The sequence below is a fragment of the Ictalurus punctatus genome, chromosome 5, assembly GCF_001660625.3.
Source record: "Ictalurus punctatus breed USDA103 chromosome 5, Coco_2.0, whole genome shotgun sequence".
In the NCBI taxonomy this organism is placed as follows: Eukaryota; Metazoa; Chordata; class Actinopteri; order Siluriformes; family Ictaluridae; genus Ictalurus; species Ictalurus punctatus.
In genome coordinates this window covers 10,063,485-10,085,922 of record NC_030420.2, presented here as the reverse complement: position 1 = coordinate 10,085,922, position 22,438 = coordinate 10,063,485, and the positions used below count along the sequence as shown (strand labels likewise).

The following is a 22,438-nucleotide window of genomic DNA, read 5'->3' as shown; positions in this document are numbered from 1 at the left end:
AGAAACCATAGAAACATGGAATAAATCCTGGTACAAAATGTAACACACAGACACCAAACAAGTATATAAGTCAAAAATGAGCTGAAAAAATCAGTATAAGATGGGCTCTTTATAGTCAGTGAATTATGTTTAATTCAATAATGAGACCAAGCAGAATCAGTCTATATTTGATAATCAGTCTATATCTGATTCAGATTTTTACTAAAAATGAGCAGTATCAATTTGTTCTTCCATCCGAGAGGTAAGATGAACAGCAAAATGGCCAATTTGTTTTTTACTAAAATACACACTCTACCCAGATATCTTTTGCAAATTCGAAATGGGACATTACACCAGTCATTTAGGGAAGTAATTTGCACTTGGAAAAGAATGAATTTCTCAATTGGGGGATGCTTTTTTACTTTCTGTCTGTATTTTTCCCTCTCTCTCTCTCTCTCTCTCTCTCTCTGCCTGTTTCTATCTCTATTTCTCTCTCTCTCTCATCATACTGGCTATAATGGTTTTAAAAGCAGCCTGAAGTCTTTTTAGGATCTTGATGCACAATTTCTATAATGATAGTTGATGAGCAATAGAGAATCTTGATTTTTGAGGGACATACAACGTCTATAATAATCATTAATGTTTATGTGATCTTGTGAATAATGCACTGATGTTGATGGTAATGATGGTGGAGTTTGCGATTAATGTGGGTATTTATGTAGAATTTCCAAATGATTCATATGTTCTTGAAGGGATTTTGATATGGAAATATGTCTTTTTGTTCATACTGATAGTTTCCTTTTTCACTCTTCCCATTTTCCCTCTTTCTTTTCATAACACTTCCTCTAAAATCCATGGATACCCACTGTTTGTCGATTTGTTCCTGGTTCAGCCAATGAGATTCATAGCACTCCTTTAGCATAGAGATTGGATTTGATGCTGCAGCATATCTAACACCTTCAGTGCAAACTCTCTCTTTAAATGATAATCAGAGATAGTTCCATTGTGGGGGACACTGTTAGGAGAGTATGGTGGGTTTTGAATTTTCACTGAGAAGCTGGGTTAGGTTTAAACCAAATTTTGGCAAGCGTTAGTGATTTGATATGCAGCTGAGGATTTATGATACAGATTTATGATCTTCAAATGATGTCTAGTGGAGTATCTCTTTTCAACAAAGCTAGCAAGTTACTAGTGGTAGCTGTCAACTGCTCTTTCAAGTGTGTGTTATGGTTTTTATTTAGCTGAATAGTGTAGATTGAAGTGCAAATACATTTGCTTTCTCCTACACAAAGTTGAGATATTCATAGGATATGTGAAACCAACTGTTGTGAGTTTGACACCACTTTTTAAGGTTTTGCAGAAAGAAGCCGCATTGTTTTCTCACGTTTCATTCATATGAACACATAATTCCCAGAAGAATGTTTACCCCAAGTAGTATATCTCTCCAGGTAATATACTTGCCTAGGGACTTAGTCTCCAGATTTAGTGTCTAACTGTTGCTGAAAGTGTCTTCAGATTGGCAAATGCAAACCAGAAATGCTCCTTGAATCTTTGTAATTAAGCCTAGGTATGAGTGTCATAAAAGAAAGACAAGGACATAATTTTGGCTCAATACACTACTTTCTTACAATAGGTAGGTAAATACGGCATGCATATGTCTTTATTCACTGTCAACTTAGTATAAAAATGCATTACCTCTACATAAGCAAATCTAGTTAATGTAGACTATATTGGACAGTCAAGCTTATTGAAAGATGTAATGCAGCTAACGTGAATGATTGTTTTGTCCAGTATACCATTTTGAAATATAATATTTCAATCATTGGAATATAATATTGAAATGTGCTGTTTTTAATTAGACTTTGCAAAAGTACTAGAAACATAATATTCTGATTAATACCTGTAAAAAGTGTGGTCTAGGGTCTCTTACATGCTAACCATGTGAAATATATGCCTCTTGCAATGTGTTAGCCATGGTTTAACTGAAACAATGCAAATATCATTTCAATTTAATCATTAAGCATTAATAAGTGTTATGGCAGGTTAGCTCTGTACCCTATATTACCATCATTGAAAGCCTGAAAACATAAAATATTTCACTAGGTTAAAATATGGCAAAATTTCTAGGGTTGGCTGTCAAAATTCAAGTCACCTTACCTTGGTTCACATGCTGCTAACAATTTGTTCCATGGATATGAGTATTAATCAATATTAGATAGCAAGGTGGATACTGTCAGCAGCCCCATTGTTGTAGTGTGATAATGCACAAAAGAGCTAATTGACCAAACTGAAAGTGAGCACACCTGACAGATTCTGGATTAGCTAAAGACTAGACTGACACAGAACAGCAGGCAACCAGTGCGGTTTATTTCATTTTATGTAAAACTATATTTAAAAGAAAGAAAGTAGAATTTGGAATTCGGAACATGTGAGTGAGAAGGCACATGGAGTGAGCTCCTGAGCATTTTATTTTTTAATTGTACTTTTCAGGCAACCTGAATCTTTTCTAAGACATTTAGTGCGCTCCTTTTCAATTACTCGGTCTACAAGTATAACCAGAAAGGAATTATGGTTTCTGAAAGACTACGGAAACCTAAATCTTCACTGAGCACGACGAGTCATGGCGACAAGCTACCACTGGATTTGGAAAATCTCAGCAACACTCTAATACTGGAGCTAACATCTACCATCGCAGTACAGGTGAAAGCAGCTATTGACTCAGCTCTAGCCCCAGTTGTTGCGTCTTTTGAGAGTTTTAAATCAGGCATTGAATCACAAGGACGACGTATTGACAAACTTGACCAGCACCTGAACGATTACAGTGACCGCATTGTACACTGGAACAGACGGTGCTAAAGCTAACATCAGCTAACAAACAACTCACTGGGAAAGTTGAGGATTTGGAGCCCCATTCACGGCGTTGCAATCTCTGGGTCATCAGTATTCCGGAACTAGAAGAAGGGAGCAATCCGGTAATGTTTATGTCTAAATTTTTCCAGGATGTCCTCGGCTCGGAAATCTTTTCGACCACTCCATTGCTCTATAGAGCGCACCGTATTGGCCCCATGCCCTTGGAGGAGCAGCAAGAGAATCAGGGGTCCAAAGTGATGATTGTGCGGTTTCACTACTTACGCAACAGAGAAAAAGTTGTTCGACACGGGAATTGGAATCAACTTTTCCATCAGGGCAATAAGGTCTTCATCTTTCCTGACTTCAATTCGAGCGTCGGTAAGAGGAGGGCAGCCTTCGCTGCGGTAAGGAACAGCTTGCGTGAGAGAAATGTGCGGTGTTCTCTCAGATACCCTGCTCGCCTTCGGATAGACCTCAGTGATGAGGAGCTGCAATTCGACTGTCCCCAGAAAGCGCAACGATGGTTTAATGAATGGTATCCTCCATCTTAAGCTGTCTACATGACAGTTAACCGATTTATTAATACCTGTAATGTGACTGTAAAATGCACGGGTGTGGACTACTATATCAGTTTCCATGAAAATCTATAGGTTGCCTGAGATACATGGCAATTGCGGCACCTTTTACGCTCGGGAGTGACTTCACACAACAAGAATAGGTATGGTTTACAAGATGGACTGATATCATGGATCCGTTTATTATATGTGGAACCGCAAGCTTCCATATATACCAACGATGCTAAATCTGACTATTTTACTTTGTCACGGGGTACGCGCCAGGAATGTCCTCTGTCTCCCTTACTTTTTGCCATAGCGATTGAGCCTCTCTCGATAATGCTTAGAACTCTTCCTGTATTTCAGGGTATAATTCACAAAGGAATTGAACATAAACTAGCCCTGTATGCTGACGACTTACTACTTTATGTTACAGATCCAATTGCATCTATTCCAGAGATAAAACGCGTATAAAATGACTTTGGGAAATTTTCAGGGTATAAACTGAACCTACAAAAGAGTGAATGCTTACCCATAAACCAATCTGGCCAAGAGATAAAACAGACTGAAATACCTTTTCATTTGGAGGATTCAAAATTCAAATATCTCGGAGTTAATGTCACCCGTTCCTATTCTGCATTAATGGCGGCGAATTTTACACCCGTAATTTCATACATGAAGTCAGCCTTTCAAAGATGGGCAGCTCTAGCATTATCCCCTCTTGGTAGAATAAACATGGTAAAAATTAACATTCTTCCAAAATTTCTCTACTTTTTTCAATCCATCCCTTTGTTTTTACCCAAATCTTTCTTCAAGAATATAGACCAATTAATCTCCTCTTTCATATGGACAGGAAAAACTCCCAGGGTTTCCAAATTTTCACTTCAAAAGAGTCGACTAAGTGGTAGCCTCTCATTGGCCAATTTCATGTATTATTATTCGGCGGCTGATATTCCGAAACTGGTGCTCTGGGTGCAGGCCCCCCTCTTCCATGGTGCCACTTAGAAGCAAAGTCTTGTATTTCAACCTCCCTCCCTGCTGTGGTGTTCTCCTCCCTTCCTATAGCCCTTTCACAACACACGGATAATCCAATAGTATCTACCTCTCTAAAAATTTTCTATCAGTTTCGCCGTCATTTTAAATCTATCTTGGCCTTAACCATGGCACCAATATGTAATAACCACCTCTTTCCCCCCTCCTTTACAGATTCCACATTTTCTTTGTGGGAAAAGAAGGGTCTGAAATGCTTTGAGGATCTCTTCATTAATAATGTGTTTGCAAACTTTTCTGAGTTGTCCCCGTCATTCAGTCTGCCTCCGTCTCACCTATTCCGTTTCTTTCAAATTAGGCATTGTGTCTCCTCGCTATTCGCTGGTTTTCCCTCCTTACCTACAAAGTCTGCATGGGAAGAGGTGTTCAAGCTGAATCCTCATAAGGTTGGCATTATCTTACGGATATATGCAACGATCTGGTCACAGGACGATTTTTACAATATCAAAACCATTAGTGCTTGGGAAGAGGAATTGGGCCTGGAGCTTGAGGATGATTACTGGGGCAGAGCGTTAGATAATATATGTACCACCACGTCCTGTGCTAGACTTAGTTTCATACAATTTAAATTGATCCACAGAGCTCACCTCTCTAGGAGTAAATTGTCTAAAATATATCTCAATGTTCCTGACATGTGTGAAAAATGCAAACTTTCACCCTGTAACCTGAGTCATATGTTTGCACTCTGTCCCAAACTGCAGAACTTTTGGAACTCTTTCTTTGAAACTATGTCTGACGTTCTTAAAATCAAATTGGATGTCTGTCCTTTAATTGCCATCTTTGGTGTTTCATCTCAGTGTCAGCCTCTGAACCATAAACAAGCTAGTGTTGTGGCCCTTGCATGGTTACTTGCTAGGCGCAGAATATTGTTGTCTTGGACCTCTCCACAACCCCCTTCTATATCAGTCTGGCTTAAAGACTTAATGTTCTTTTTAAAACTTGAAAAAATCTTTGAGGAGAGGTAGTCGGTAAACACTAATCATCTTACCCTTTTTTCTTTGTTTTTTCTATGAAAGTTTGTTTGTTATAGTTTTTTGTTTCCCCCTTTCTTTTGGTTTTGGCTGTGGTTGTTTTGTTGGGGTTGTTGGTTGTGGTGTTATAATGTGTAAAATGCAAATTTCCAATAAAAATTCTATGATCAAAAAAGAAAAGAAAAATAAAGTAAATGTTCAAAATCTTGAATATTTTATATTCAAGATTTTGCACTTAAATGAAGCAATTTTTTGATATTGATTTGCTTTGTAAGAAAAAGGTCAGATTTTCCTCATGCCCAATCTCTTGTGTTCAGAAAATTATATATATATATATATATATATATATATATATATATATATATATATATATATATATATATATATATATATATATATATATGTATGTATATATATATATATATATGTGTGTGTGTGTGTGTGTGTGTATGTATATATATATATAGTGCCCTCCACTATTATTGGCACCCTTTGTTATGTAATGGTGTAGGAGACAAATGCAGTTGGAGCTTATATTTATCAAGAGAGAGGCATACAAATCTAAAAACATAAAGCACAAACATGGTCCAAAACAGGCAAAAGGTCAGGCAAATGGCAGACAGGATAAATTAGGCAAAACAAGAATCAATAACGAGGACTAAACAGTATCAAAAACCAGGAATCAAGGAACAAGGATCAAAGATTTGGTATGGTTCTGGTGGTTCAACACAGACACACAATACTTCACGCGGAACAAAGACACACGAGGGGTTTAAATAATTTACATAATCAAAAGTGGAAATGAGAACAGGTGAGACATTAGGAAGGAACCAATTACATAGCAAGGGTGGAGACAGGACAGAAACCAAAATAAAACACACGTGTCAAAAGTAAACAAAATCCCCCCAAAAAAAGAACACTCCCCAGGCAGTCCTGGCAAAATGTCCAAACAGTCCCCCAGGTCCCAAGGCAGACATTGTCCATAAAGTAGCTGGTTCCCAGAGGAGCCGAGGAGCAACATCATTAAGGTTTCGAGGCTGACGTTTGGCAACTCGAACCTTCAGCTCTCTCCACAGATTTTCTATGGGATTTAGGTCTGGAGACTGGCTAGGCCACTCCAGGACCTTAATGTGCTTCTTCTTGAGCCACTCCTTTGTTGCCTTGGCCGTGTGTTTTGGGTCATTGTCATGCTGGAATACCCATCCACGACCCATTTTCAATGCCCTGTCTGAGGGAAGGAGGTTTTCACCCAAGATTTGACGGTACATGGCCCCGTCCATTGTCCCTTTGATGCGGTGAAGTTGTCCTGTCCCCTTAGCAGAAAAACACCCCCAAAGCATAATGTTTCCACCTCCATGTTTGACGGTGGGGATGGTGTTCCAGGGGTCATAGGCAGCATTCCTCCTCCTCCAAACACGGCGAGTTGAGATGATGCCAAAGAGCTCCATTTTGGTCTCATCTGACCACAACACTTTCACCCAGTTGTCCTCTGAATCATTCAGATGTTCAGTGGCAAACTTCAGACGGGCATGTGTATGTGCTTTCTTGAGCAGCGGACCTTGCGCGCGCTGCATGATTTCAGTCCTTCACGGCGTAGTGTGTTACCAATTGTTTTCTTGGTGACTATGGTCCCAGCTGCCTTGAGATCATTGACAAGATCCTCCCGTGTAGTTCTGGGCTGATTCCTCACTGTTCTCATGATCACTGCAACTCCACGAGGTGAGATCTTGCATGGAGCCCCAGGCCGAGGGAGATTGACAGTTCTTTTGTGTTTCTTCCATTTGCGAATAATCGCACCAACTGTTGTCCCCTTCTCACCAAGCTGCTTGGCAATGGTCTTGTAGCCCATTCCAGACTTGTGTAGGTCTACAATCTTGTCCCTGACATCCTTGGAGAGCTCTTTGGTCTTGGCCATGGTGGAGAGTTTGGAATCTGATTGATTGATTGCTTCTGTGGACAGGTGTCTTTTATACAGGTAACAAACTGATATTAGGAGCACTCCCTTTAAGAGTGTGCTCCTAATCTCAGCTCGTTACCTGTATAAAAGACACCTGGGAGCCAGAAATCTTTCTGATTGAGAGGGGGTCAAATACTTATTTCCCTCATTAAAATGCAAATTAATTTATAACATTTTTGACATGCGTTTTTCTGGATTTTTTTTTTGTTATTCTGTCTCTCACTGTTCAAATACAACTACCATTAAAATTATAGACTGATCATTTCTTTGTCAGTGGGCAAACGTACAAAATCAGCAGGGGATCAAATACTTTTTTCCCTCACTGTATATATCTAGTATTTATGCATTACTTTTTATGGATGCACAAAAAGCACTGAATTAAACTACAGTCCTAAATTAATAATATACAGTGCATCCAGAAAGCATTCACAGCGCTTCACTTTTTCCACATTTTGTTGTGTTACAGCCTTATTCCAAACTGGATTAAATTCATTATTTTCCTTCATCATCCTTGAGATGTTTCTACAACTTGATCAGAGTCCACCTGTGGTAAATTCAGTTGATTGGACATGATTTGGAAAAGCACACACCTGTCTATATTAGATCCCACAGTTAACAATGCATGTTAGAGCACAAACCAAGCCATGAAGTCCAAGGAATTGTCTGTAGACATCTGAGACAGGATTGTATCGAGGCACAGATCTGAGGAAGGGTACAGAAACATTTCTGCAGCATTAAAGGTCCCAATGAGCACAGTGGCCTCCATCATCCGTAAATGCAAGAAGTTTGGAACCACCAGGACTCTTCCTAGAGCTGGCCACGTGGCCAAACTGAGCAATCAGGGGAGAAGGGCCTTAGTCAGGGAGGTGACCAAAAACCCGATGGTCACTCTGACAGAGCTCCAGCATGTCTCTGTGGAGAGACTAGAACCTTCCAGAAGAACAACCATCTCTGCAGCACTCCACCAATCAGGCCTGTATGGTAGAGTGGCCAGACAGAAGCCACTCCTCAGTAAAAGGCACATGACAGCCTGCCTGGAGTTTGCCAAAAGGCACCTGAAGCACTCTCAGACCATGAGAAACAAAATTCTCTGGTCTGATGGCCTGAATGGCAAGTGTCATGTCTGGAGGAAACCAGGCACCACTCATCACCTGGCTAATACCATCCCTACAGTGAAGCATGGTGGTGGCAGCATCATGCTGTGGCTATGTTTTTCAGTGGCAGGAACTGGGAGACTAGTCAGGATTAAGGGAAAGATGAATTCAGCAATGTACAGAGACATCCTTGATGAAAACTTGCTTCAGAGTGCTCTGGACCTCAGACTGGGGCAAAGGTTCATCTTCCAAAAGGACAACGACCCTAAGCACACAGCCAAGATAACAAAGGAGTGGCTACAGGACAAATCTGTGAATGTCCTTGAGTGGCCCAGCCAGAGCCCAGACTTGAACTCATCTCTGGAGAGATCTGAAAATGGCTGTGCACCGACACTCCCCATCCAACCTGATGGAGCTTGAGAGGTCCTGCAAAGAAGAATGGGAGAAACTGCCTAAAAATAGGTGTGCCAAGCTTGTAGCATCATACTCAAAAAGACTTGGGGCTGTAATTGGTGCCAAAGGTGCTTCAACAAAGTATTGAGCAAAGGCTGTGAATACTTATGTACATGTGCTTTTTTTGTTTTTTATTTTTAATAAATTTGCAAAGATTTCAAACAAACTTCTTTCACAATGTCATTATGGGGTATTGTTTTTAGAATTTTGAGGAAAATAATGAATTTAATCCATTTTGGAATAAGGCTGTAACATAACAAAATGTGGAAAAAGTGAAGCGCTGTGAATACTGTGAGTATATTCTGGTGTGTGTCTATGTGTGTGTATGAGTGTATTTGGTTCTTTTCTGTTTTGGACAAACAGTTGTGTAAAGTGTAAAGTTTTAAGTTTTAGTCTGAAGTTTATATTTGTAACACTTAGTTTGTGGATTTTATTTCAAATAAACAATAAAAATGGTACTGAAAGCCCCCCCCCCCCCATCCGATTAATCAAAAATTAATAAATAAATAATTAACCAATTACACAATTATGAAAATAATCGTTAGTTGCAGCCCTAAATACATATATATTTTAAGTATATTCCCATCGATGTTTTTTTTATACAACTGGGTGACTATGAACAACAAATTATTCAGCCAACCTTCCTGTTTCACAATGGTATAAATATGAGGTAATGCATAGGCCAAATTCCCTTAGTTCCTCAATAATTAAGAAGTTCCAGTCTACTGGAAATGTTATGAATCAACCTGGAAAAGGACGTGTGTCTATATTGTCCCAATGCACTGTGAAGGGGATGGTTTGAGTGACCAAAAAATCTTCAAGGATCACAGCTGGAGAACTGCAGAAGTTAGTTGTGTCTTGGGGATAGAAAGTTTCCAAAACTACAATCCGAAATCACCAACATCACCATTTCCATATATATATATATATATATATATATATATATATATATATATATATATATATATATATATATATATATGGCATTTGGCAGACACCCTTATCCAGAGCGACTTACAGAAGTGCTTTGAAGTCTCTATCAATAATTACATCCCTCTTACAAAAAACTCTGTCTTCAGTTTGCCAGACACTACTGGAACTTCAAATAGGATCGAATTCCCTTTCAAAGGGCACTCAGTGATGCGTGAGCTCCATGCAGCCATGATCAAGTGACATGGCAAATAAGCACATAAGCAAATAAGATATAAAAACGGTACCTGTGAACCGCGCCATCAGCCTTATTATCTTCAGAAAGACTGTATGTCGGTTGTTTGTGTAACACTCGCAAAAATAATCTTCATTTCCTCTTTATCTTTTTTTTTTGTTTTTAAATAAGAAAGATCTTTACTTTTCTGTACAGAGAAAAGTATGAGTTAGAGAGAATGACTCCTAGGAGCCAGAAGGAAGTGCCAAAAATGGACAGCAGCTCTCAACCATATAAAGAGCTGTAAGGCCACCTTAGCATTGGTGGGCAAGACCTATGCAGTAGTGGTTCTTGCTTGTGGGTCATTGCATACAATGGCCATGTTGCAGACCTGCTGAGTGAACTCAACATATGTTAGCGTTCAGTTCAGTTCAGACAGTTCCTTCCCCATTGTGTCGAGTTCACAACGCTAGTGCGAGGGTGGCACAGAAGGCGAGTGTGGCCCGCCTCTCCTGGAGTGCCAGGGGAGAGGGTTGCCACAGTCGCAGCCTGCTAATAGGCCTGATATGAGAATGATCATACAGGCTGAGCAGACAAAGGCCTGCAAAGGCAAAGGACGTATCAGGAGACACGAGGTTGTTAGGGCAGTTAGCCCTACTACTACTGTTAGCCCTACTACTGTAGGGCCTCCCCTAGCCAAGGCTGTCCCATCTTTTCAGTGTTCTCTGGTCAGCAAGCATTCACAGGGCAACGAAAATCTGATGCTTTCCCTCCAATAGAATGTGGAAAAGTTAACATCACTAAAAGACCATCTGGCGACATGGACAATGTGTCTCCATGGGCCCTCTCTACCGTAGAAAAGGGTTACCGGGTCCAGTTCAGAGCTCGACCCCCCGGTTCAGAGGTGTGCTCACCACAGTAGTCAGCACAGAGCAGAGCCAGACGGTAGCGCAGGAAGTAAGATCCCTCTTGGGCAAAGGGGCCATAGAACATGTACCCCATTTACTGAGGGAGGGACGTTTTTACAACTGTTATTTCCTGCTCTGCAAAAAAGATGGGAGTAAGTGGCCAATTTTAGATCTGCGTCATTTGAACTGTACTCTGATACCAACATACAGGTTCAAGATGCTAATGCTCAAATTTATCGCTCCAGAGATTCAGTTTAAGGACTGGTTTGTGATGATAGATCTAAAAGATGCATATTTCCACACAAATATTGCTCAGTCACAGGAAGTTCCTGAGGTTTGCGTTTGGAGGCAATGCATACCAATATCAGGTTCTTCCCTTCGGGCTAGCTTTATCCCCTCACACCTTCACAATGCTCTGGCTCCACTGCGACTCCAGGGCAGCCATGTACTAAACTACCTGTATGACTGATTCATTCTAGCACGATCCAGGGAATTGGTGATTCAACATCGAGATGTTGTTCTTGCCCACATGAAGAGCTTGGGGCTCAGGTTGAACCTCAAGAAAAGTATGCTTTCTCCAGTGCAGAGGACAACTTTTCTAGAGGTTATAAGGATTCTAATATGATGAGGGCATTTCTAACCCCAACATGCATAGGGTCAATCTTATCAACATTGAGCAAGATAAAGCTGGATCTGGGCATCCCCTTCAGTCTCTTATGGCAGCAGTAGCCAACGTCATGCCATTGGGCCTATTGAACAGGAGACCATTTAAGTGGTAGCTGAAAAGTCAGGTTTTGTCAGAGGACAAAAACTCAGAGAGTAATCAATGTCATGTGGCGATGACTATGTGCTCTGAGAATTTGTAGGTGTCCCCGGTTTCTAGCCTCGGGTCATCACACTCTAGGGGCATCTCCTTATAGCAAGACGGTAATGACAGACACCTCCCTCACGGGCTGGGGCACGGTCTTAAACGGCTGTCCAGCTCACAGTCTCTGGAGTGGCCCTCATCTGGAGTGGCATATAAATCACCTAGAAATGCGGGCAGTATTTCTAGCACTGAAATTCTTTCTTCCTCGTTTGAGAGGTCACCATGTGTTAGTTGTGACATACAACACAGCGGTGGTCTCATATCTACCACCAGAGAGGATTATGTTTATGCCCCCTGTTCAGGCAGGCGCAACTAACTCTTCTCTGGGCAGAGGGAAAGTTTTTGTCAGTGAGTGCAATATACATTCTGGGCAACTGGAATGTGGGGGCAGACATCCTGTTGAGGCAGGGGCTAAGGCCCAGGGATTTGAGGCTCCATTTGAGGCTCCACAAGTGTCAGGCGGTCTGTCAGGTGCCCCATTTAAGCCCTTAGAGTCAGCCTCAGAGAAGCTTCTCATGCTAAAGGTAGCTCTTCTGCTGGCCTTGGCATCTCTCAAGCAATTAGGAGATCTAATGATGCAAGTGATGCTGTGCTTCAACACAGCATCACCTGTACTGGTGCGGCCAAAGCAGACCAGCAGCTGCTCCGACTTACCCCACTGGCCGGAGTGTGTACGTAAATACAGAGAAATACTGGCCACAGTAGGTGCAATTTCTCTTGTTCTGGTGTGAGGAACATTGGAGGTCAGAAAGCCTGCAACACTACTGGCTGGGCAGCAGACATACAGTAGGCACTTTAGATCCCTGTAAATGGGAATCTCCCAAGGAATGCTGTCTAGCAGGGATATTATCGCTGAGAACCATATTCGAGCTGGCCAATAAGGTGCTACTGGGCCTGAGGCTACTGGGTCTGAGCCCCAAGCTCCTCATGTGGGTCAAGAACAACATCTCGATGTTGAACCTCCAGCTCTCTGGATCACGCTAGAATTAACCAGTTGTCCAGGTAGTTTAGTACACGCATGCCCTGGAGTCTCAAGGGAGCCAGAGTGGCGGGCCACCATGCCTTCTGTGCCTCCCTCACATTAATGCTGGTGAACTCAACACGACGGGGAAGGAACTATCTGACCGCAACCATTTGCTGTTTCGTCTCATGAAACCTGTTGGCAATGACATTAACCACGCTGCCGAACAGGCCGGGAGGTTGAACATGGGTGACCAGCTGAGAGACCTTATCGTTATCCCCAATCCCTGAGAGATAGGTGCCTCTCAGTCACAACCAAGATACCCACCGGACGGCCGATATGATGGACCATTTGCTTGCTCGTCTGAAGAGACAATTCCATGGTGTGGCGAAGCTCCGCCACTGTCTTGGGCCCAATTCCCTCCTCGCTGTCGAGCTCAGCAGGTCTGCTTGGTAGGCCTGCAACATTGTCATTGCATGCAGCTTTGCCAACCAATGCGTGACAGTTCCTGAACTCTCTCTGACTCATACTTTTCTTTTTTTAAAGGGACAAAAAAGTTTATATATATATATATATATATATATATATATATATATATATATATATATATTTTTTTTTTTTTAAATCGAAGAAAATTAAGTATTTTTTACGAGCGTTCACACAAATGACCAACATGCAGTCTTTCACTGAAGATAATAAGGTTGAAGATGTGGTTTACAGGCGTTGCTTTATAGTCACACAATGTGCAAAATGCCACATCACTTGACCACACAGACCTCCGGCTGGAGCTCTGTAATGAGGTCGCCATGTAGACCTCCGGCTGGAGCTCTGCAGGGGAGACCTCCTTGCTGGTCTCAGGCTGGAGCTGGGCTGTGGAAGCCGCCGTGTCGGCCTCTGGTTGGAGCAGGGCTGTGGAAGCTGCCATGTCGGCCTCTGGCTGGAGCTGGGCTGTGGAGGACGTTCTGTCGGCCTGGGACTGGAGCTGGGCTGTGGATACCGCCCTTTCAGCTTGCTCATAGTAGGTGGTGAATGGTTTGCTCGTCATGCTGCTTTCCCCCAAAAGTTCCTCCAGGTTGGGGGTGTACTCTGGACTCCCGAACACCTTTACAAATAGTCCCACAAACAGAGTTATAATGCTAAGTCCACTGGATCCTTTAATGATTAGACAATTTGCCCACTGGTGGGCTGGGCCGAAGAAGCGGGACAAAATGAATCCCAGTCACTGCTTCTTGTAGGGCATAGGATTCACCAGTCTCGAAAAATATAACTTACAGTCAACCAAAAATACTCTGGGCACCCAGAAAATCCTTCATAAGGTTCCGGGAGATCCATGGCAGTCCACTGAAGAAACTTGACGAGTTGAATCTTGGCATGGTTATCTTAGCCTGACACCTATCATACGGGTCCAGGCAAGTCATCATAGGCTGGTTCAAATTGAGCAGTGGCATGGATTTCTTGGTCTGCTGTCTCCTCTGCTTTCCTGCTGCACCCATAGTTACGCGAAGTATTCTGTCATGTAATCAAGGTGGATCAGGTCTGTCATGTAATCAGGGCTGAGATGCAAGTGCAGTACAGCTTTCTTTGAAGAGAGGCAGGCAGGCAAATCCAAATTGTAGGGCAATATCATGGTCACAAAACAGGCTAGGGGTGGGCGATCGGCAAACAGGCAAAACAGGGCTTAAATGAGAATCACGAATGAGAGCGAAAACCGGATAAAAACAACCATGAAACGAGAAAAAAAAGGACAGAACAGCTTAGTAGAGTACTGGCAGCAAAACACAGAAACAATACCTTGCATAGAACAAAGACACACGGGGGTTTAAATATGCAAATTAATTAAAGAGGGAAATGAGAACAGCTGGGACATTAGGAAGGAACCAATTACATAACAGGGGCAGAGACAGGACAGAAACCAAAACAAACACACATGTCAAGAAGGAAGTACCCAGGTGCAGTTGAAAAGTTCACACACGAATAGAGGAAATATAGGTCATTAACATTTAATATTAATAAATAAGAAACATTACTCTTTGCTTTTACAGAATAAATGTTCACAGTATGTGTATTGGGCACATTATTATTATTAACATAAAGGCCATTGTGAAGTTTGCAATGCACTTAGGTGCAAAAGAAAAGAAAACCTGGAGAAAAGTGGGAAAAGTGTGAGAGTGGGTTTGTGTGTATCAACCGTCTTGGGAGGCCCAGGGAATGCCTTGGAAGGCCCAGGGTACAAGCACAAGTCTGACCCTACCAAGGGTCAGACAAGGAGCAAGATAGAGGAGACAGTGGTACAGGATAGACAACTAAAAAGAGGACCAACTGTACCACACAGATAATTAGAATGCTCACTCATCCCCGACAAGAGAAAAGTCTGTTGCTCAATTGAGGTAGAAATAGCTCAAAAGTAGATAAGGAACTGCTAGAAAAGATAATTGACCCTACAGTATAACTGTCAAAAATTATGATGGACTGAGGCAAGAGACAAGGGAAATTTAGAGCAGTGCTAAATGAGTAAACCTAAGATCTCATGGAGATAATGGGAAATTAAATAACTGGGATACATGTGGAAGATTGTGATTGGATGTACAAGAAGGGGAACTATGTATGATTGGTTAATGTTAGATATGGTGCCATGCTTGAAGTGTATATAAAGAGACTAGGTGCCACTGAAGCTTCAGTGCAAGTTACATCTTCATGTGACGTGCATCCCTGGTGCCAGCTGGGTTATTTGCTGTCTTGCTTGACTGCTAATAAACCTACTTCATCTGAATCCAGACTTCGTGAGTTTGGCTGTTTTATTTATCTTAAGTGTAAGATAGATCTTTTAATCAATTTAATAGTTTGAATTTGTGAGCTAGCACGGCTAATGTAGGTTGGAGAAGCAAATTATCCTACTGCAGTTCATGAGTGCTGAATGCTCCGGCACTCAGCGCGAGGGGAAATCCGTTATAATACTACAAGTAAATATATCTGTTCTGCATATTTTTCCTGCAAATTACAAAGTTTTGTTATGCTAAAGCACCTTTTTATTACATTTTTTAAATGACAAGGAACGTACCTTTGTTATACATGTTGGTAGGTACCTGCACAACGCTGAGGCTGAGGTTAACAGACAAGTTGTTGAAATGGTCATTGGGCTGCAGGATGAACTCCCCCCCTAGCTCCACATTATTGCCTTCCTCATCCACCTCATTGATGAGCACAGCATTGAAATACTCATACTGCAGAAAAACAAGAAAAAAGGTCTATGAGGTGCCATAAATCATCTTATATGTACATCACTGCTTTTATGAGGCAACAATAATTCCAAATAAATTTACAGACTCATATTTGAAAGATGGTGGTTAGTGCCAGGTGTGAAAACTTGGAGAAGTCAAGTGGTCAAAAAATGTTTCAATCAGGTACAAGCTGCATAACTCTTCTGGGTTTAAAAAAAAATGCACATCATGTAACCTTCTGCACAAAAGGTAATGGAAATCAAGATAGAATGTTATTAAATAAAAAAGAATTTCTGCACCACTCAAGCTATAGATCAAAGTTATAACTACACTTAGTATTCTATAGTTGCCTATTATGGTTAGTTGACCCTGGTTGAGGCCGTCTTCGAATTTCATCATTAGCATTAGAGCAGCAAAAACTACTTTTACTAGTGTATTATCAGTTTGTCAGAGAGACTAGGTTGAGATGGATGCAAGTGCAGTAAGGAGTAATTACAACGTCCAAAAAAGTTGGGACGCTATGTAAAATGTAAATAAAAACAGAATGCAATGATTTGCAAATCTCACAAAACCATATGTTATTCACAATAGAACATAAACAACATATCAATGTTTAAACTGAGGAAACAATAAAGTCATTTTGAATTTCATGACCATAAAAAAATTTGGGATGGGGCAACAAAAGGCTGGAAAAGTAAGTGTTACTAAAAAGAAAGCTGGAGATTAATTGACAAAAGGTCAATAAAATGATTGGTTATAAAAAAGAGTATCTTAGAGAGTTTAAATTGGTCACGTTACCAGCATAAAATTTACAACCAACGTAAATTCCAAATAAATTATTAGATTCCTAAAAGCCTTCAAGCTCCAAGTTATACTCCATTCCAGTATCCTCTGTCTAACCTGCTAACCCTCACCAGTATGAATCATACATATGTCACACCCTGTATAACCCTGCCTTCTTTTAGTCTTCCACTTTCACCCCCATCATCATCATGGCCTAAAAGTTAACTAACAGAGCCATCAATTACACTTCATAGATCAGTATAATTAGTTTGTGTTAATTGACCTGTGTTCATTATTATCTCTTAATCACAGCCTGGCCAGCATACACAGGTGCAATATGAAGGAGCTTCAAGATAACCTTGAGCTTCTCTTATAGAACAAAACAGCAAACTCATTTTCTGTATAAAAAATTAGCTTCATGTATAATTTTTTAGTACGTTGTGTGTAAATTTATTCAAAGGCCAGCACAAACTGAAAATTTCTATTAGATTTAACAAGTTTCTTTAGCACTGATTGTCTTTGTAGTCACATGCATATGTTCAGAAATGCCAATCATCCATGAAGTGCAAAGCACGTACACACTACGGCACATTTGCTTTTACACACCCACAAAACTCCACATAATATAAAGCTCACAGAGGGAAGATGAGAGAAAATGAATTTCAGAGGCAGAATAGTAAGTTATTTTGATGCATGCAGACAACTGTTTCAGTTCGGAATCTTAAATAGGCTTGTAAGGAGAAGTGTTAAGTGACTCTAGCAAAAGAGGGAGACTCCACACTAGGCTCTTGGGGAATTAGAGTGGATAAAAAAGCATTGTCCCTTTCAAAAAGATTGTAATAAGTTTATGAGCATCTAAAGAGATGCCATGTACTGTCTTGTGACACAGTGCAAAGGCCACTACATATGCATTTAGTGCAGACTGGGACTTGCTGCTTTTCAGCAGTCCATAAAAAATGTTTGTATTTTGGGAATCGGGCAGTGCACCAGATCCAGTCAATGAGGTGCACACCTGTGTACTAGAGGCTCTTGCTTCCAATATTGTTTGCTGGGCTGCCAGGTTGCAGACATATACTGCGGATGCCAAAACTCTCCATCTATTTGGGATAGCAGATGTGCCTGGGGAGGAAGCCAGGTATTCAACCCACTAGCACAGGCATCAGTGGAAATCGAGGTCTTGCTGGCCATCTCAGGGCCATGGTCAAGACTCAGTGGCCTAGTTGCTGAATTCTGTGCAATGTAGGTAGTACCAGCAGTAGATGACTAAAGCCATATTGTAGATGGTAAGGCCAGTCATGGACCAGTGAATCCTATCCCAGCATACTGTCCGGCTCTGTCAAGGAAAAATCAAGTATCAGACATGTAGTCATCTATCAGACATGTAGTCATGTATTGACTTTGCATCAGCAACGAGGTCCACCTACATATTGCCAAACTTTTCCCAAATCTGGGACATGACTTCATGATGAAGACACCACTTTCCCAGGTATACGTGATGACTTGACACTGTGTCTGCTGCAACACTGTAACACCCTGGTACATCAGCTGCACACACTGAGGTGGCCCAATCTGAGGAGCTTCCATGCAAGGTGGAAAGAGCTGCACTGACAATTGGTATAATCACATGGACTAACACTTGGTGACATCTTAGAACCAATAAAAACTTTAGGACCAGATGGGCTGCCATCAATTCCAGTTAGGCGATGTGTTCCCTCTTTCTCTGCTTCCCAGCCAGTAAGGGGAATGTCTTTGGTGACACTCACCATAGCAAAAGAGATGAGAGGACACTATCACCACGCTTTGGTGGATAGAATAACTGTAGCTCCAACCATAGTCATAAGCTTTAACCTAGACACCTCTGTATGGTATACCTTTATTCTGACATGTGTACAAGGCAATAAGAAGAAAAGGAAAGATGGCTGAATGGCAGTGGTATTTATTGAACATACTGTGTCATGTAATTTTTTTTATCATAGTCAAAAATTATTAGGAAAGGCCATTTAAACAGCCTTATTTTAGGGCATAACACTTGTGACCCTATACTATTTTACTAAAAGAGGCAATTGATTCTGAGTATTAGCTAGGCTTCCTCCTGGCACCCTAACAGCGGTGGGATGTTATACAAGTTTCCAGATGGTGGAGTGCATAAGTATCTAGGCACTATAAACATATAGCATCAGGAAATCCAATCAAACAACAATGAACACATATTTCATGAACAGATGCTTTATACTTTTATAAAGCAAAAAAAAGTGGCATAAGGCAACAGTTAAAGCTGTTAAATGACTGGGAAGTGACATAGTGCTGTCTCAGTATGTCTCAACAGAGAAGACTTACAACAGAGAAAGCTGCAACTAAATATAGTGACTTAAGTTCTAGTGCTCACCTGTGCTAAAATGATAGTCACAAAGCAGTTAAAATATATAAATGATACAGCGAGAGCTGAGTGTTTTGATATAAAATTTTTATTTGATCAGAGCAGGTGAGGGAATGATCATTTTGCTCTGCATTTTGGGTGTGGTATCATGGGTTTCCTATATCCTAAAATAGATGCAAGTCCATTAGCATGCAGTACTAGGTATTGTGAAATTATTTAGTAATTAAGTGCAAAAATTTATGTAAAATCTTTAACACAACTTACATTGTAAAAAGGTTCTAGTCAAACATAAATTAATGTGCCTTAAAAAATGGATCTAGGCTCTAAAAGGTTTTTCTTCCTCACCACCTCTTTTCATAAATCAATGTTTCACTGTCTCCTTCTGTCCTATTACCCATTTACCCTCTCATCTATTCCCTTAAACTTTCCCTTTATAGATCTCTCTCTTTCTGTCTGTCTCTATTTCCCACCACCCACTGATTCACTCATTTTCTATGCCATGGAGACTCAAATGATTAATCAAGACTTATTATCATCTTAAAATGCTTACTGTGCCGTACACAAAAAATCAATAGAGTGCTGAGCCAGACCTAGCTTTTCCAAATGCCCTATGTCCTACAGCCCTTCATAACTGGAATTCACAGTCTAGCAAACATCCACAGCTCTGTCAGCACAGTTATGATCTGATGAATTATGTGATTGAGCTGCCACTCTTTGAAACAATGGTGATTATATCATGCGGTGCCTGGTGTTCTGGGTGTAAAAGTAAATAAACTGGTCTATTTTATGCTAATAACATACAGTTGTGGAATTTCACGTTATACTTGTGAAATATCACACATTCATGTACATGCTGTGCCTATAAAAGGGTGTTTCACTCATAATGAATATAGATCCCTTAATATACCTGGACTCTAATTGGAAAAAAAATCCATTCAAATTAATTTGCTCAACCTCCAGCAAACAGTACCTCAAAAATATTAACATATTTATGAGTGTCTGGGTATAAATTATTCAATCCCTGAGCACCTTTCTGACACCTGTGATATTGTGGGGCCTCATGATTTTAATAGTCATCAGTTATCTTGACAATTCTGGCAGTTGGAAACTGACAGAAGTATTTGAATATAAATTTTGTATATTTGAATTATATACATGTTATAAAATAATGTATTTTTCTGTGACATGTCACTAAATAAATGTACATTTTTGTCAATGTTTAAAAATATTTATATATTCTAACTTATAAATACAACCATAATGAATTACAGTTTATGGTTTTGAAATAAATAAAAATAATCAGAACCCTAAATATAAATCTGAATGGTTCAAATATCAAATCTGTATATTATGCCAAAGGTGAAGCATCTGGGAAATCCCAGGGTAAAAACAGACACGTTCAAATTGGTAGTATTCATCATTAAGCCATTCACAGTCATCAGTCATGCTTGCATCCATGAAGTAAAGAGAAGTGGAGTCAAAACAGAAGATATGAACCATAATGAGTGCATCTACAGTTTTTTATGTTGTAGTAAGTTTTATGTTGTAGGTTTTTGGTTTTTAGCAGCTCACAATTTCCAGCAAGATTACATAGACAAAGTAGCAAGAATGTTAAATAGTTATGCTGGGCATGTTGTAGAAAACTTGCTATTTGCGTAGAACATTAAAAGATTGTTTGAGTATCTACTTTTCTCTGGAAATCCTGGATCCTTCACATTATAATTGGCATAACTGACATAAAATCTGAACTTTTGAAATTAGAATTTTTCAGATTTGTATTTAGGGTTCAGATTTTTTAAAATCATATTCAATCAAATTTTTTTAAAGTCATAAATCATGATGGAAAGATAAGAGTATGGAGAAGGAAAGGAAGGGCTCATGACCCAAAGCATACCACGTCATCATGTGGAGGAAGTGTTATGGCATGGGCATGTATGGCTGCTAGGGATGCACCGAATGTTCGGCAACCTAAATTATTCGGCCGAAAATAGCAAAAAAAGCATTTTTGGTGTTCGGCCGAATAAGTGAAAAGGCTGAATAAATTTGACCGAACAATGACTTGTTTGATGACATTACCAAATAGCCTAGCAACCAGAGTGAGACGCGTGAATGTCACGACCTCGATGAGGGGGAGCGAGCTGTGGACACGTGCATTTCTTTTGTTTCTGTTCCGGAGCATGTTTCTGTCACGTCGCAAGACGCAAGGGAGTAGAGTACGGAAGCAGGTAAAGACGTATTTATTTAAGGGCAGGCAGACAAATCCGAGCGGTATATAACCGAATATAACCATTTTTTGCACTCTTGTCAAAGCACTTTTTAATGCACTTTTTAGTTGTAGGCTACAGAGTGTTACATTCTTTCAGCAGTCAGTTATAGGCCTAACATAGGCTATTCAATGGGGGCTCAAAGATGACCACATAAAAATATTTTTATTTTACTAATTTATTTATTTAAAGTTATATTGTGCCTTGTTGGTAGCTTATGCCTGCTGGAATGAAAAAAAAATGTTCAGTGTTAAATAAATATTTTGAAATTGTAGTTTTTGTAATAGATTTTTTTTCTTTGAAAAGTAAGATAAAATAGTAAAAAGCACATTTTGACTATTTAATTTATGCAATGGTGAAAAAAAAAACACGAAAAACACAAAAAAAACTTGTTCGGTATTCGGCCTTCGGCCAAGTTTTTCATTATATTCGGTTTCGGCTTCGGCCAAGAATTTTCATTTTGGTGTATCCCTAATGGCTGCCAATGGAACTGGGTCACTGGTGTTTATTGATGATGTGACTGCTAATAAAAGTAGCAGGATGAATTCTGAAGTGTATAGAGCTATACTTTCTGCTCAAATTCAGTCAAATGCTGCACAAATGTTAGGAAGGTGCTTCACAGTACAGATGGATAATGACCTACAACATACCGCTAAAGCAACCCAAGAGCTTCTTTTTAATGGCAAAGAAATTAAGTTTTCTTAAATGTACGATGACCTCAACCCAATTGAACATGCTTTTCACCTACTGAAGACAAAACTCAATGCAGACAGACCCACAAACGAGCAGCAACTGAAGGCAGCTGCAGTAAAAGCCGGGCCTAGCATCTCAAGGGAGGAAACTCAGCATTTGATGATGTTCATGGGTTCCAGACTTCAGGCAGTCATTGACTGCAAAGGATTTGCATCCAAGTATTAAAAATAATCCTAATATGTATAATTTTTTTGATTGTCCAATTACTTTTGAGCCTGTGAAAATGGTGGGACTATGTAAAAAAATGGCTGCAA

The 22,438-nt window shown here is 40.3% G+C and overlaps 1 protein-coding gene across 3 annotated transcripts in view; it reads right to left on the bottom strand.

The window, feature by feature from the left end:
• The window catches only part of cacna2d3a (calcium channel, voltage-dependent, alpha 2/delta subunit 3a), a 409,741-nt gene that overhangs the window by 235,669 nt on the left and 151,634 nt on the right, over positions 1-22,438 (bottom strand). For all 3 annotated transcript variants that reach the window (XR_008396432.1, XM_053680196.1, XM_017468484.3), the window contains exon 5: positions 15,848-16,010. Coding sequence is in view for 2 of the 3 variants with exons in the window: in XM_053680196.1 (XP_053536171.1) it covers positions 15,848-16,010 (163 nt within the window). In the remaining variant the exon portion in view is untranslated. The remainder of the gene's footprint in view (positions 1-15,847; positions 16,011-22,438) is intronic.